The 15357-nt window shown below is 39.4% G+C and overlaps 5 protein-coding genes and 1 long non-coding RNA gene across 9 annotated transcripts; 3 read left to right on the plus strand and 3 right to left on the minus strand.

The window, feature by feature from the left end:
- The first annotated feature begins 234 nt into the window (after positions 1-234).
- Positions 235-833, plus strand: LOC108145788 (E3 ubiquitin-protein ligase RFWD3). The gene has a single exon (XM_017271359.2). The coding sequence runs from the start codon at positions 273-275 to the stop codon at positions 774-776; it is 504 nt and encodes a 167-aa protein (XP_017126848.1). The 5' UTR covers positions 235-272; the 3' UTR covers positions 777-833.
- A 298-nt stretch (positions 834-1131) lies between these two features.
- Positions 1132-1791, minus strand: LOC108145812 (glycine-rich protein 2). Its single transcript, XM_017271402.1, has 4 exons — positions 1725-1791; positions 1447-1676; positions 1337-1383; positions 1132-1255 (listed from the first exon to the last, which is right to left on the minus strand). The coding sequence occupies exons 1-4, from the start codon at positions 1789-1791 to the stop codon at positions 1132-1134; spliced, it is 468 nt and encodes a 155-aa protein (XP_017126891.1).
- An 845-nt stretch (positions 1792-2636) lies between these two features.
- LOC108146390 lies at positions 2637-9084 on the minus strand. Of its 4 annotated transcripts, XM_017272385.1 has the most exons (6): positions 9018-9073; positions 8686-8859; positions 7611-8633; positions 6653-7187; positions 5157-5953; positions 2637-4561 (listed from the first exon to the last, which is right to left on the minus strand). In XM_017272385.1, exons 3-6 carry the CDS (start codon positions 8092-8094, stop codon positions 4053-4055), a joined length of 2325 nt encoding a protein of 774 aa, XP_017127874.1. In that variant the 5' UTR covers positions 8095-8633; positions 8686-8859; positions 9018-9073; the 3' UTR covers positions 2637-4052. The 4 variants fall into 4 exon arrangements, with proteins under 4 accessions (XP_017127874.1, XP_017127875.1, XP_017127873.1 ...); XM_017272386.1 differs by lacking the exon at positions 8686-8859 and having other exon boundaries at positions 9018-9084; XM_017272384.1 differs by having other exon boundaries at positions 8686-9060.
- A 1001-nt stretch (positions 9085-10085) lies between these two features.
- On the minus strand, positions 10086-11796 carry LOC121467109. Its single transcript, XR_005977229.1, has 2 exons — positions 11684-11796; positions 10086-10193 (listed from the first exon to the last, which is right to left on the minus strand). It is a non-coding gene; the product is annotated as an uncharacterized LOC121467109 (long non-coding RNA).
- LOC108146515 (aldo-keto reductase family 1 member B1-like) lies at positions 10593-12149 on the plus strand. Its single transcript, XM_017272551.2, has 6 exons — positions 10593-10707; positions 10785-10952; positions 11034-11206; positions 11260-11404; positions 11461-11658; positions 11726-12149. The coding sequence occupies exons 1-6, from the start codon at positions 10633-10635 to the stop codon at positions 11915-11917; spliced, it is 951 nt and encodes a 316-aa protein (XP_017128040.1). The 5' UTR covers positions 10593-10632; the 3' UTR covers positions 11918-12149.
- An 896-nt stretch (positions 12150-13045) lies between these two features.
- Positions 13046-15002, plus strand: LOC108145655 (aldo-keto reductase family 1 member B1-like). The gene is made up of 6 exons (XM_017271208.2): positions 13046-13269; positions 13595-13762; positions 13826-13998; positions 14309-14453; positions 14511-14708; positions 14771-15002. Exons 1-6 carry the CDS (start codon positions 13141-13143, stop codon positions 14969-14971), a joined length of 1014 nt encoding a protein of 337 aa, XP_017126697.1. The 5' UTR covers positions 13046-13140; the 3' UTR covers positions 14972-15002.
- Positions 15003-15357: the final 355 nt, after the last annotated feature.

Genomic DNA, 15357 nt, shown 5'->3' on the forward strand with positions numbered 1-15357 from the left:
TTTAATTTTCTCTTGGGATTTACAGATTTCTAAATGTTTAAGTATTTATAGGATATTTTATAACATTTGTTAAAATCAAAATTTTTTGGTTAGAAGATCACAATATTTTTCCAATTTCTGTAAGCATAGTTTTGGATTAAAGAATATTAATTTATTCTTAATTTGTAACATAGCTTGATAATCTAAAAAAAAATTTTAGCAAAAAATGTTCAAAGTTCACTGTTTACTAAATGTCACTCCAAACTGATTATCTGACGCAGCGAATATCAAAAATGAACAAAATGAATGAACTATTAAAAGAGTTGCAGAAACTGGAGAATAGTCGCGAGCAAGTGCATCTGGAGGAGCCCAGCAGCGCCAATGAGACAAAGCGATTAATCGAACTAGAACTAAACAGAGCGCAGCATTTCAGTAGCCAGCGTTCTTCCATTCTGCTGAATTTGCAGGAAGAAACTGACAACTTTGTGGCCATAAGGCGTGAAGAGATCCAGCAGGCTGAGCTGGATTCCATGGCACTGGCCGATCTTTGCGGGCAAGTACGCCAAATCAACCAGGAACTGGACAGGATGTACGAGGTTAACGACTGCCCCATCTGCCAAGAGTCCTGTGAAGTGGGTGGCAGTCATTGTCTGGTGTCACTGCGATGTGGCCACCTTTTTGGCAGGAACTGCATCCGAACTGCCCTCCGGAAATCAAAACAGTGCCCCATTTGTTTGCGCGGAGCACGTCATTCCCATATGCGCCGGATCTACGGCTTGACACATTTTCCCTTTTAAACTACCATAAATTATGTATTTTTATTTAAAATTGTTACAGAACATTTAAAAACCAAATGGTGAGTTTTATTACATAGATAGATTAAAACTGGATCATGTATAAAATTTTAGAGCTACCATATATTTTTAGATGTTATATTTGTAGCGTTTTAAGCTAATATTCAAAGGAATCATCTATATTTTTTTTTACCCAAGACTAGCGTTACTAGAAAATGTAGACATATGTATTCTGTGGGCTCACGTTTCTTTTTTAACCTTTAAACCTTTTTAATAATAGATAAAAAAGTCTGCATTTTTGCCAGTGTCACCATCTTTATTGGGCTTAATGTGAGCACATTTTCGCAAGGTAGCGACTCTATTTGCCACCCAGCAGACCGCCCAAGATGCCACCGCCACCGCTGCTGCTTCCGCCGCCGGTGATGCCCGGTATGGAAATGAGATTGCCAAGCAATGGGTTGCCATTTAAAGCGAGCAGGCAGCTGTCACAGCAATTGCGTGGAAAAGAGCAAATATATATGAGCTAGATAGCGGACCAAGCCGAACCGGAAGCCGGCACTTACCGCAGATCCAGGCGGATGATGTACTGGCAGGCCCATTCCTGGAGGCACTGCAGACGAGATCGGAGTTTGGTTTTAAAGCTCAGGGTGGGATTTATTTAAGCTCTACTTACCCGCAAAGCTTGGGGAGAAGGTCGCGGGCAAGTGCCCCTTCCCGATCCTCCTCCGCCGCCACCGCCGCCTCCACCACCACCACTTCCGCCGCCTTCTCCTCCTCCTCCGCCACCCCCACCCCCACCACCACCTCCACCTCCAGAACCTCCATCTTTGTGATAAACCGGAACTGGTACAGGAACAGGCACTGGCACCTTCTTTATGGCAGTGGGAGGCTGTAACTGCAAGGCTGTTATTAGCAAGGATAACCAAATTTTAAGTTTTTAAAAATATTGACTTACATCATGACCCACAGCCAGGGATAGTAATCCCAGCACAGCCAGGGATAAGAGTTGTTTTCTCATTTTAGTCTTAATCAGATGAAAGTCATCCACTGATTTCGACTCAATGCCTGAAAAACCCCTTATTTATACGAGAAAGTCCCACAGGTGTTTTTTATGTGGGTCAGGCCACGCCATTCCCATTTTTCATATAAAATAAAGGTTGAATAAACAATAAAAATAAGGTGCAATCTTGTACTATGAAAATAAGAATTTCAAAAAATTTATGTTTTACTTATTTAATGAATCTTAAATGAATTTTTTAATAACTAGGTCATATTTGACTAGCGCTGGTTTTTCAAACCCAAATAAACTTATTAAATGGCAGTTAAATTGCTCTGTAACACCATTACAAATCCAGTTACTACTTGACTATGCACTTGTAGTGTTTTAGTTTTATCGGATAATAAATGATACCTTTCTATTATTAATAGCGAAACACCTTGACTAAACGGTACAAATATTTGTAACTAAACAACGTTAAAGATGCGGTAGAATTGTAATCATAGAAACTTTTATTTAGTTTAAGTATTGCATGTTCAAGAAAAAGACGTGGAATTTCAAATTTAGTTAGAAAAGAAATAAAGATGGTGTTCATTACTTTTTAAAGTTGACGAATTATTTGTTATAGGTAAATTTACTTTTTGAAAATTGCGCCTGCGCCGAATCGGTTCGCACAAACTTAATACGATCTGGCCACCCTGTTTCCCGTTTCAAATGCCGCCAAATTTAAAACCAAAGTTCTTACTAAAAACTAACTTATTTTGGTACTTTTTCAACTGGAAATTTCCAGTTGACATTCCGACATTTACCCTTTTTCCCTGAATTGTTTAATAGAATAATAAAACAATTTATTCCCATTGATTTTCTATGTATATTTCAATTAATTTGATAATCATAAATATTTTATTTATTCGCCATGCAAACCATGTACAATTACATAAATAGGTAGGTTCATTTCAATTTCAATTTGTGATTTTAGTGGTTTCGTGTACTTTTTTTGTTTTTTCTTTGGCAACTAGTCGTTTATGTATATGTATATATATATAAGTTATAAGAACTAATTGTACAATAATTCATCTAATAATACCGCTGTGTATAAGAGTAATATGAACGATCGCTTGCTAGTTGATTAGTATACGTAAGACAATATCAATATCATTACCGTTGGCAATACAAATATCAATGGTGTAATTGATCTGCGCGAGAACAAGCGCATCAAAGGAGGAAAAACGCACATCCATAATCGAGAAATCGGGAAATCGAGAAATCGAGACTCCTGCTCTCGTAATTCCTAGTTCCATTGTACAGGTAGGTGAGGCTAACCATGCTAATCATGTTCGAAACATTCAACTGACTTAATTGTACTTCTTGAGCAGTGTTTTTGTGGATTTTCGTGGACAGATGGGTAATTTTGTTGGAGAAAACCAAACACAAGGACGAAAAGTTATCTCTGAGTACATTTTGTAAGCTGTTTTTGCAAAAGTAGTGAGAAAAAAACATTATTAATAATTTTCTTTGGTGTTTTCAAATTAAATTCATTTTCGTGCTTTAAATATGAACTTTTTTTAGTTTTAAGATCTTTTAATTATTTGTATCGGTTGTCTTAAATCATATTGGATAATTCTTAAGCCTTCACATTTTATTATATTCGTTTTCGTATTTAAAAAAGTATACGTTTAATTTGTAACCTTTATTTTATATGTGCAGTATTTCAAAATCAATTTTAAAGCCCTTATCCTTTTTATGCAAATACATTATTGTAGCTTTTCTGTAGGTATTTAAATAAACTCTGACTATAAAATGGTTTGTTTTACTTCTTAGTGAAGCAGAAAATATTTATTAACCGTATATAAGCATTAATGTTGCTTTTGTTATTTTAAATTTAAGTACTTGTAATGTTGAGCTTTGAATATTCTTTAAGTTATTTTCAGAGCAAAAGTGGTTAAGAAATTACTTTTTTTTAAGATATGTAATTAGTTTATTTGGTTAGCCAAATTTGAGCTTTCCAAAGTCAAGGAGTATTTAAAAAAAGCCATTTACTTTTTTAAAAATACCCTTTGACTTTGAAAAGCTTAAATTTGATTCCCCTAGAATACTTTTCGTCCTTGTGTCAGTTTTACAACCTTCAAAATCACCACACCCATCTATTAGTGATCAGTGTTTTGTTGCATCGCAGTCGTTTAGAAATCGGGGTGGTCGAGTGGAGTTATTAAGCCAGTGAAGCGCTAGCGTCCGAATCCAAATCCAAATCCGAATCCGCAGCTGCACTGCCCCGGCGATCCTCAGGTGCACTGCATCTTCTTGCAGTTGCACAGCCACTTGATGATCCTGGCATTGCGTTCCACAATCGACGGCGGCTCCGAGGGTCGGTATGCCTGCGTGGCCTGCGGCTGCGTTTCCGTGCTATCTGGCAATCTCATCGAGTCCACGGTGCTCACGTCCGAGAAGAAGACCGTGCTGGAGTCATCAGAGGCATCGTCCGTTTCGGAGTGGTGCTGTCTCCTTGGTTGACTGTAGATCTCATGGAAGGCCTCGTCATTCAGGCCCAGGCGATCGAAGAACTTCTCCAGCTCCGAAATGCTGGCGTTCAGGGCCTCCCTCTCCATGTCCAAGCTGTTGTGGTAGACCTCCGAGGAGAAACCTTTGGGGAAGAACACGTTCTCGTGGTCCACACTGCCGCGATGCTGCTTGTAGGCGGCCAGCACTCCGACACCGCCGGCCGTGGCCATTCCTCCAGATACTCCAGATCCTGCGGCCACCAGGCCACCCGATCCTGGTGGTCCTACCATTTCTGCATAGGGAAAATAAATTTGTACAAATTAAAATGATTTACACATTAAATTGTTAATTAGGAAAATATTAAATATTCTATTTGTTTTAAATGCACAATAGTCTAATATGTTTCAGATAATAAAAGCTGATTCGAAAATAGTCAAATTAAATATTAAAAAGAAAACTTAAATATTTCCATATTTAAAATAACTAAACACTTCAATAGATAAAAATAAATGCGAATTAGATTCAAAATGATTATAAAATTCTTGGTATTTTACTGAGTATATATTTTTGTTGGCCTTTCTTTCTGAAATTTCAAAAGATTTGTATGAAATAAATAAATAAAGTAAAATAATGTCGCGGTATTATTAACAATTAGTGAGATGTACAAAAGCCTATGGTTAAGTTTGAAACTTATATGTTTCTGTGCACTTTAAAAACCAAAACATTCGGAAATAATTATTTTTAATAATAGCCAAATAATTAAAGCCAAAAATTTAGTGTTATAAGTAGGCTATCTTAAGACACATTTTAACCGTTTTATAACTTTTTATGATTTCAGACTCTTGAGAGATCGCAGTAAAACCAAGTACAACTGTAGAGCAAATTACCTCCTTGAACCGGCAGTCGATTGCGGTTCTTGAAGCGAATGCAGCGCTGCCTTTTGAACTGAATGGGCGGCGGACTGATGTCGTCCACGGATGGCGCCGAACCGGGGCTCTGGACCAGCGAGCTCTGCGAGTGATTGATGCTCGTGTAGCCCTGGGAGCTGGTGTGCAGCTGCTGACTGGAGGAGCTCGAGTATCGTGGCGTCTGGGTCTTCAGCCTGGGCGAAGGAGGCGTGGGGGTGTAGTCGTCCTGAAAGGCCTCCGGAACCTCCGGCGTGGGCGTGAAATTCAGCAGATAATCCGAGCCCATCGCGGAAGTGTCCTGTTTGCAGCGGCAATCCAAGCACTCCGTGTTGCGTCCACTCATCCCAGAATAATCCCCTGCCGGGGTGACATAGCCACAGTAGGAGTTGGCACTGTGCTGGGTGGAGGAGCCACTATCTCGGCGCGTCGTGGCCACCAAAGTGCAGCAATTCTTGATTGTACCGCTCGCCGGGGCGGCCACATCCCGTTGTCGCTCCCGCTTATAGCAGGGTTCGCTGCGATGGGTGTAGTGGCCGGAGCTGCCGCCCGAATCCCGATTGATCGACGACTCGCCGGCGGACTTTATCGACCGGTTGCCACGGCTGCAGCAGCTCAGGATCTCGCTGTGCGGCGAATGGCGACTGATCTGCGTGTGCAAGTCCGGCAGCGACTTGTGGCTATTGATGTTGTAGTCGCCGGAGGGGTACGGAGCACTGCGGTCCTCACCCGAATTGGGCACCTCATGAGAGTGTGAGTACGAACGCTGGTAGTTGTATCTGCAAAAATATTCATTTATTAGTACCCCTGATTTTATATTACATTTATTTATCTAACTCTTTACTCTTTAACTCAAAAAGAGTAATTTCTTTCTACAATGGCCTCTAATACCATAACTTTACTTACAGATATATCCGATTTTGTAAAGACATAGGCTAGTGGATTTTTTTTAGAGAATCTGCGTTGAAATGTTAGTCTGTGATTTTGGATTGATTTTCATGAAAATTACGAATGTAACCCCTATCGATTTTTTCTACTAATTTCCTTGCAAAAAAGTGATGTACAACCAGCACTTCTAGGATTTTATCTTTACTCAAATGTATTAGATTGTGTAAAAGTTTGAAGCGCTTTAACATATTTCAAAAGGGGTAAATCATTTAACAAGTCTTCACTTATTAATATTTATTGCCTTATGAAAGTATCTTTAGAAAACTATGGAAAAGCTGTATAGCTCTATATGGCCATTAATTTCAAACAACATTTTTAGACAATTTCGGGTTTTCCATAAAAGATTATATCATAAATTTGTGTGAAAAAGCTCAAGTTTGAATGGTAATCGAATGGACTGCATTGCAATTCAAAATCATTGAGGTATGAATTTCTGTTTTAGGTGGGTACTAAAAGTTGATTTAAAAGTTAATTATATATTGCTCGAATTGGCTCTTGATTAAATTTTTTTTTTTGCTTAACTAATTCACCTGTAGCGATCGTTGTGAGCCTGTCCCGATTTGGCTGCATATTCGGCGGGCGGGCTGATGGGCCGATAGTTTTCAGTGAGCACGAGCGGCTCCTCGCCGTCCCGCCCGAAACTGTGGGTGGGCATGTAGAGGGGCGGGGGAATGCGCAGGGCGCCCGCCTGACCTCCGACCTCCTCCTCGCCGTAGTCCGTGGGCAGGAGCTCCGCACTGGACCCGTCGTTCAGCTCGTGGCGCCTCAAGGTTCCGCCATTTCGCTCCTTTCCAGCCTCCGAGCCGAGTAGCATGCGCAACTTGTGCTGCAGTAGGTTGTTATTAACGGCTGCTCCGCCGCCGCCGCCTCCTCCTCCTGAGCGACCTTGACCTTGGCCTTGGGCGTGGCGGGAGTGCGGGTGCTGGTGTGGGTGTGGGTGGGGATGGTGATTGTGCAGATACTGCTGTTGCTGTTGCTGCTGTTGCTGTTGCACCTGCTGCTGGCGGCTGTGATTTAGACTCATGTACCGCCTGTCCTCCAGTTCGTAGCCATGGTGACCATGCACTGGTAAAAAATGAGGTAGCAAAAATTAATATCTGAAGTCAAAATTGTGTATTTTATATTTAAATTAAATATATAAGCAACATGCATTGACACGAACTGGAGTAGTAAAAATTCATATTAAATTAAATATAAAATCATAAGCCCAAATACAATACATATTAAATTACTTAATTTGATTATAAAATATGTACAATTTGTTTAAAATATCTTATATTATATTAGAGTTTAAAAGCTTATATGGTTTCAATTTAAATTAAATTATCATATATAAAAATAGAGTTTAAATTTAAATTAAATTTTCAGATATAAAAATCTTTTACAAAAATAGGACAATTAAATATTAAAAAAGAATAAGTAATATTGCAAGCGATGGCCATTTAAATTGATAATGAAATACTTGGATTTGCTATGTTTTTGTTTTACCAGAGTGCGTTTCCTCCGGCCGGCGACCTCTTTTACCGCTGGTTACTCCATTGTTACCACCACCGTTGCGATAGCTAGCCTGCTGCAGTCGCTCGAATACCGCCTCCGATTTGATATAGAAAGGCTTCGATTCCGCTAGCAATTCCACGGCCGATTTCCGCTTACTGTAATGCCTGCCGCCCGTGTGATAGAATGCGTTGTGGTGACCCCAATAGTTCCGGCTGGCCGCCGCAGTTTCCGGCAGAGCGGAAGCGGAAAGTGGTCGCTGACCGCCGGAGGAGGACATTCCATAGCCGTAGCTCGGGTCCGGCATGTTGCCGGCGAAAAACTGCTGAGTGGTGGCATACAGCGTTTGACTGGTGGCCCTCGAGTATTTGGGAACATTGTGATAGGCGGAGGAGGACCCATGGTGACCTCCCGGGGAACTACTGCCGTTGCAGGATCGCTGCCGAGGACTGCTGCAACCATGGACTACTGCCGCCATTTCTGTTACTGATTTCTGGATTTCCTAAATTCTTGATTCCTTGCAATTCTTGAATTTCCTTTCTTGCCTATGCGTTATGTCAGTTTCCTAGTTTCTCAAATTCTTTGCAATTATCACGTTCCATGGGTTTTTTCAACTCCTCAAATTTGTGGGACACTTTGGCCTCCTTAGGTACCTTGAAAATGTTGTTAAACTTCTTGGTTTCCTTGAAACCCTTTAGTTTCTTATGTGTTTAAAGAATTTCTCGTATTTAGGTCCTGGAAATATGATGGGTTCTGAATGGTTTGGCTTTCCTCGATTTCAGGGCTTTCTAGGATTGCTTGAATTCCTTGCGATCTTTGTGTTCCTTGGATAGCTAGTTTTGTCTCTAGACTTCTAGTTCCTTCGGTTCCTTATTTGGGCAGGTGGTGCTGCAGGTGTCACCTGCTGTTCCTCCTACTTTTTTTTGTGCCCCAGCTTTTCTGCTGGCCTCGATTGGCGGGGGGTGCGAGTTCGGGTCCGGGCTTGTGGCATGCGCAGTGGTCGGCGTGCTGCGTATACTGAAATTACAATACATTAATTTTCAGCTAACCAAGGCTTGCTTGCAGTCACCTCCTACACCTCCATGCTGAGGCCAAAAACTAGACCAGACCAAGGCGAAACCAATGAGCAGCAGCACGACATGCACTTGGCCAAAGGAGGTGGGTAATAGTTGGTTGCTCTGTCGTGACTTGGTCTAGTTACCCAAGGAGTATTTATAGATTCCAGCGCACTTTCACTTTGGTCCTTTATGGGTAGAGGTTTCGAACTTGTCAACTACTTGGCTTTTTCTTGCATATTTCATCTTTACTAATATGTTAGGTAGCACTTTTTAATGCCCAGACATTAGTTTGGGTGTTTTTTTCGGTTTGAAGCACTAACACATTCCACGGGTGGGAACTCACCAGGCGCTACGAAAATTCCTTCACTTGTGCGACGGTGGCAAGGTCTGCTACATTGTGCCTCTTTGAATAACAGATGTTGTGCCGCTTCCAAAATGTTCCGTCCTCCCAAAAGCTCCGCACATGCGCTGCAGAAAAGTAGCTCCAGGCGAAGCTTTTTCTAGTCCTTTAGGTGTGGTGTGATTACCTGAAATAGTAAAAAATAATGCGCTTTAATAGTAACCGAATCATCGAAAAATAAATCGAATGTCATTTGTCTAGAATCGAGGTCGAGAATGAATAATCATTGTATTAACAGTAAGTAATAAGCAATATTTTCATTCATTTTCTTTCTTTCTTTTGTAGCCTAAACTGTCAGCGAGATCAATTCCTTCGATAACTACGCTTGATTGCTCTGTGTTGAAAAAAAAGAGTTCTGCGGCCTAGACTAATTGAATTTTGTAAATTATTGATATTAAAAGGATCTATTGGGTTTGTGTTGCGTATTATTTGATTTCTATGTTTTGGGGTGAAACTAGACGGCATAAGTAGGCAACTCATGTTTTTATTCTTAGCTGCTATATAAAATTATTTGTAGCATACTTTCGGGCTGCAGCTCGATAGTATACTTTTGGGCAGCTAATTGTGACAAAAATTAAATGATTTGTAGCATACTTTCGCGCTGGCGTTACCATACCCGCATAGCATACTTTTGGGCTGCTGATTACAACAACAATCAAATTACAACAACAAATTACAACAACAACAAATTACAACAACAACAAATTACAACAACAACAAATTACAACAGCAACAACAACAAATTACAACAGCAACAACAACAAATTACAACAGCAACAACAACAAATTACAACAACAAGACAACAACAACCATAATGACCAGTGCTTCTCAAACTATACAGCAGCCTCCCAAAAGTATGCAACAAAAGCGCGATGACCGGCATCCCCAAAGTATGCTACAGAATATATTGAATATTTAATTAAATATTTCAGCCCAAGAGTATGCTAGAGATAATATTGAACACATTTAACATAATTCAGGGTACACTGTCAAGTCAATACAACGAATTCTTCTAAATACGTTTTTATTTGTTTTTATTTTTTTATAGTACAAATGAGATGATGGAGATTTTAAACTCCCCGACGAATTAGCTCCTCGTTCGGATTTGCAGGTTGTTTCTAAAAAAATGTATAAAAAAACATATATATTAAATAATATTTTTGGATATATTAATAATAAAGCAGAAGCAATTCTAAATTAAAATTGATCTTAAAGCTCTCTTGTTTTGTTTGATATACTTGCATATTTAAATAAAAATAAATATATAAATCATCTTTAAAAACAATTTGTTAGACATTCAGATTGATTGCAATCAAAACACCGAAAACAAAATTGATTAATTCTATTGATTACGGTCCATCTGGTTACTTACCGGATTATATTTAAAATTAAACCTTTTAGAAAAGCCTAAAAAAGTTTCTCTTCAGCCTGATAATATTTTACCGCCATTTTTACTTGGCTTTTGAAACTTTGAGGAGCTTTTTCCATAACTTTGTGAGAGAACCTCAACGAGAATCTCGGTTCAGTCAGTCAGCGAGCAACTGTGGAACTGCGAAGATGACCGGCAAAATTCCGTACGTAAAGCACAACAATGGCACCCAAATCCAGAGCATTGGATTGGGCACCTATACGGTAGGTCCAAATCTTACAGATCACGTCTGCGATATCGATCGGGGCAATATATCAATAAAATGATTTGCCCTTTTTAGTCGCTGGGTGGCGATTGCGAGCGGGCCACGCTCCATGCGATTGATGTGGGCTACCGGCACATCGACACCGCCTACTTCTACGAGAATGAAAACGAAGTGGGTGCAGCGGTTCAGAAGAAAATCGCTGAGGGCGTCATCAAGCGGGAGGACATCTACATCACCACCAAGGTCAGTTGGCTAGCTGGGCTTGGAATGGAAATGGCAATGGCAATGTCATAAATCCATAAATGGGTATATATATTTCCTCAGCTTTGGTGCCACTTCCATGAGCCGGAAAGGGTGGAGTACGCCTGCCGCAAGACCCTGCAAAACTTTGGACTGGAGTACGTGGACCTCTATCTGATGCACTGGCCCTACTCCTATGTCTACAGGGGCGACACGGAAATGATGCCCACCGATGCCAAGGGAGAGGTGGAGCTCAAGTGAGTTGTTAAAATCTTATCAATTGGAAAAATTATATTTTTCCCACTTTCAGCGACATTGATTACCTGGACACCTGGCGCGCCATGGAAAAGCTGGTGGAACTGGGCCTCACCAAAAGCATTGGCGTGTCCAATTTCAACTCGGAGCAGTTGACTCGCCTGTTGGCCAACTGCAAGATCAAGCCAATCCACAATCAGGTGCGTCAATTGCGGTTGGTCCCTAAGTTTTAAATTACTAATGGGTTATTTTACAGATCGAATGTCATCCCGCTTTGAATCAGAAAAAACTGATCGCCCTGTGCAAGAAGAATGACATTGTGGTGACCGCCTATTGTCCGCTCGGCAGACCCAATCCCGCGGAAAAGACACCCAACTATATCTACGATGCCAAGGTGCAGGCTATTGGAGACAAGTACAAGAAGTCCACCGCCCAAGTGGTACTCCGATACCTGGTTAGTACTTAAACTTAATATTTACCTTTAACAAAATTCCTGATATTGATATTATATATACAAACAGATTGAGATTGGAACCATTCCCCTGCCCAAGTCATCCAATCCCAAACGCATCGAGGAGAACTTCAAGATCTTCGATTTCAAACTGGATGCAGAGGATCATGCTGTCTTAGATTCGTATCACACCGGCGAACGTCTGATCCCTATGACCCACGCCATCAAGAGCAAGAACTATCCCTTTCACATCGAGTTTTGAGCTGAAAAAAGGATCAACAAATTTCAGTGGCCGTTAGTTTTGATATTTTAAAAAACTTATATGCTGAGAACACGATATTTTGAAAAACAATCATAACAATAAGATTAAAATCTTTTATTAAAGAGTGGTTTGATGCCTATTAATTTGTAAATATCTTAGAGGAAATAAATGTTTCGAGAAATGTGTGAAGTAGAGATCTACGCATATCTACATTTCTTTAAGAAACGGTTTATGATCTCTTGTTTTATAGCTTTCTATGTACATTGTTAGTTCTTGTTACCTACAACCGCCTATTTGTGTCTTATCACTTTATTTATTTACTTTTAAAGTTCAAAAGCATGGCTAATCATTCTTCAAGAGAATTGTTGATTTAGGTTTAAAGCTATAATATTTTTTTACAAATGGGTAAGACGTAAAGTCTTTAAAAAAAAAAACAAAGTACTCACAAACCCTTTATTAAATTGTGTCATTTAATTTTTAAACATTAATATTTTTAAATTGTTTTTCTTTTGTACACCCCTGCTGATATTTTAGTAAATTGAGAGTGATAAAGATAGAAACAGAGAGATAATGACAAAAAGAGAGAGCTTTCGCAACTAGTTTTTAGACGAGAATCCGCATGGAAAATTCCATTTAATCAAGACCACATATACTAATTCAAGTCTACCGGCAGATTTAAATATTCAATAACCGGAAATTGGAAAGCAGAATGCAAAAATGTAAAGCAATGCAATGTTTTAACAAACCCTCATAATAGTAATCATATATACAATGTAGTTAAGTAAAAAAGCTTTTGGCGCCACTACACTATCAAACTTTCGATCAATTTTATTTGAATTTGATTACACACTTTTAAATATGGGTATTTCCACAGTCAAAAATTGGTTGTTCAAGAACAAAACTTAACATTTGGAAAATGTTGCTCATAAAAATTAGTTACTTAGTGGAATTTGTTTGTTTAAAAAAATCCTAGCTATTATAGGTAGTAAATGCGATCTCTATTTAAGAACAGCATTGCACAATTAGATGGCTAGATTACAAAATAAAATATTTTATTTTTTAATTTAACTTTTACAAACTAAAATTATTTTGCACGAGTTCAATAAACTTTTTTATTCTCTTTTGTGATTAAACTAAAGTTCCTCGACAGCTTAGTTATATGTTATCTGCAATTCTGAAAGGTCTTTTAAAGGTTCTCCAAACCTTTTCCCGCAACTTTATAAATGAGCTGCAGCGAGGAACACAGACATTCAGCGAGCAACTGTGTAACAGTAAAGATGGCCAGCAAAACAGAGTACTTCAAACACAACGACGGCACCAAGATTCAGCCCATTGGATTGGGCACTTTTGCGGTAAGTGGAAGATTTCGTCTCCGATATTGATTGGGAATAAAAATGTAACTATCAACTTGTTGTCAATTTGGAATTTATACTTAACATATCACTTTGATTTGTTCCATTAAAAAGAAAAAGCTGAAAATTACCATTAATAAATATCAATTTTGCACTATTCAATGTTAAAAATGATAAGTGTTTGTTGACCTCTGAATATGAAATCATAGCTTACTATTTTAGAGTGCGGTAAGCGGGAGATCACGTCTCCGATATTGATTGGGAATGTCCCTTATCAATAGGCCCCATTGAACGTCTAACGTTATTGATCACTTGTAAATTTCAGTCGCTGAAAGGCGATTGCGAACGGGCCGTTCTCCATGCGATTGATGTGGGCTACCGGCACATAGACACCGCCTACTTCTACGGCAACGAGGGTGAAGTGGGTGCGGCGGTGCAAAAGAAGATTGCCGAGGGTGTTATCAAGCGGGAGGACATATTCATCACCACCAAGGTCAGTTGACTAGTTCGGGTTGAAATGCACAATATCCTTAAATGGTAGCGTTTGTTTCCTCAGCTTTGGTGCCACTTTCATGAGCCGGAGAGGGTGGAGCACGCCTGCCGCAAGACCTTGCAAAACCTTGGTCTGGAGTATGTGGACCTCTACCTGATTCACTGGCCCTTCTCATACGCCTACCATGGCGACAACGAAATGATCCCCAAAGATGCCAATGGAGAGGTGGAACTCGTGTGAGTAGTCATCAATAACTATCTGATGACTTTTATTTAAAACTTTCAACTTATTATGACATACGACTCAATCGGCTGACGTTGCCTCTTCAGTTATCTTTGATTTACAATAAGTGGTAAACAACAAATCCCAACTACAATCTTTTACCCATTAATATAAACAACTTATTAAACGCAAATTCTTAGGCTCTAGATTTCTGCTCTCCACTTATATTTTATTTAGAATTATTGGACGGGAGAGCTAAAAGTCACATAAACAATAATTTTACCCTCAATTTAAAATAACATTTCATCATTAATAATCCTACAGTGACATTGATTACGTGGACACCTGGCGTGCCATGGAGAAGCTGGTGGAACTGGGCCTCACCAAAAGCATTGGCGTTTCCAATTTTAACTCGGAGCAGTTGACTCGCCTGTTGGCCAACTGCAAGATCAAGCCAATCCACAACCAGGTGCGTTAGTTGAAGGTTAGTCCTCTAGTTTGAAGTAAACCTTTGGCCTTCTTTAAGATCGAAGTCCACCCAGCGTTGGACCAGAAGGAATTGATTGCTCTGTGCAAATCAAATGACATTGTGGTAACCGCTTCATGTCCACTGGGTAGACACAATGCGGAGCTGAGGACGCCCACCTTTATGTACGACGGCAAGGTGCAGGCCATCGGCAACAAATACAACAAGACGATTGCCCAAGTGCTGATCCGATATTTGGTAAGGATTTGGAACAAGTGGTAAAAACAATATGATTGATCACAAACAAGTTTGGTTTACAGATTGAGATGGGAACAATTCCCCTGCCCAAGTCCTCCAATCCCAAGCGCATCGAGGAAAACTTTAATGTCTTTGATTTTCAATTGGATGCTGAGGATCATGCCATCTTAAATTCTTATCACACTGGCGAACGTGTGGCTCATGCTCGCCAGGCCATCAAGAGCAAGTACTATCCCTTCAACGTTTACAGTGCTTGCTTTTAAAATTTTGAATAAAGCTATAATTTATATTTAAGCAACAACCTTTTGATTATTTTCCCTGTAGATGTTCATGGAAATGAAGAATACACGCATAGAATTAAAAAAAAAAAAAAATTTTAAGAGACGAATTGAAGATCGATTTAAATGAATCAACAGAAATGATTTTCGAATAATGTGCTTTTATCGTTAACAGATGCTTAAGCTTAATACATTAAATTTGGAAACCTAAATATAGTAAGGTTATTGTTTGTTTTATAAACAATTTAACAAACCAATTTTTTACTTTAAGAAGTTTCAGAGGACATCCTGAATTCAGTTTGTTATTTGTAGCCAATGGTCCCTGAATTATATTTTATTATAATAATTTACAGAGAAAAACCTTCTATTTT

The sequence above is a fragment of the Drosophila elegans genome, unplaced genomic scaffold, assembly GCF_018152505.1.
Source record: "Drosophila elegans isolate 14027-0461.03 unplaced genomic scaffold, ASM1815250v1 contig_208, whole genome shotgun sequence".
Taxonomy (NCBI): domain Eukaryota; kingdom Metazoa; phylum Arthropoda; class Insecta; order Diptera; family Drosophilidae; genus Drosophila; species Drosophila elegans.

Bases quoted from the DNA above. Each gene is read 5' to 3' on its own strand.
- LOC108146390 (XM_017272386.1), bottom strand. From the start codon at position 8,094: ATGGCGGCAGTAGTCCATGGTTGCAGCAGTCCTCGGCAGCGATCCTGC. The intron at 5,954-6,652 runs GTGAATTAGTTA...ATATTTTTGCAG, and splicing joins GCTCACAACGATCGCTACAG to ATACAACTACCAGCGTTCGT. The intron at 4,562-5,156 runs GTAATTTGCTCT...TTCCCTATGCAG, and splicing joins TCGACTGCCGGTTCAAGGAG to AAATGGTAGGACCACCAGGA.
- LOC108145788 (XM_017271359.2), top strand. From the start codon at position 273: ATGAACAAAATGAATGAACTATTAAAAGAGTTGCAGAAACTGGAGAAT.
- LOC108146515 (XM_017272551.2), top strand. From the start codon at position 10,633: ATGACCGGCAAAATTCCGTACGTAAAGCACAACAATGGCACCCAAATC. The intron at 10,953-11,033 runs GTCAGTTGGCTA...ATATTTCCTCAG, and splicing joins ACATCTACATCACCACCAAG to CTTTGGTGCCACTTCCATGA. The intron at 11,659-11,725 runs GTTAGTACTTAA...ATATACAAACAG, and splicing joins AAGTGGTACTCCGATACCTG to ATTGAGATTGGAACCATTCC.
- LOC108145655 (XM_017271208.2), top strand. From the start codon at position 13,141: ATGAGCTGCAGCGAGGAACACAGACATTCAGCGAGCAACTGTGTAACA. The intron at 13,999-14,308 runs GTGAGTAGTCAT...ATAATCCTACAG, and splicing joins AATGGAGAGGTGGAACTCGT to TGACATTGATTACGTGGACA. The intron at 14,454-14,510 runs GTGCGTTAGTTG...GCCTTCTTTAAG, and splicing joins TCAAGCCAATCCACAACCAG to ATCGAAGTCCACCCAGCGTT.
- LOC108145812 (XM_017271402.1), bottom strand. From the start codon at position 1,791: ATGAGAAAACAACTCTTATCCCTGGCTGTGCTGGGATTACTATCCCTG. The intron at 1,677-1,724 runs GTCAATATTTTT...TGCTAATAACAG, and splicing joins GGCTGTGGGTCATGATGTAA to CCTTGCAGTTACAGCCTCCC. The intron at 1,256-1,336 runs GTAAGTGCCGGC...TTGCTGTGACAG, and splicing joins ATCATCCGCCTGGATCTGCG to CTGCCTGCTCGCTTTAAATG.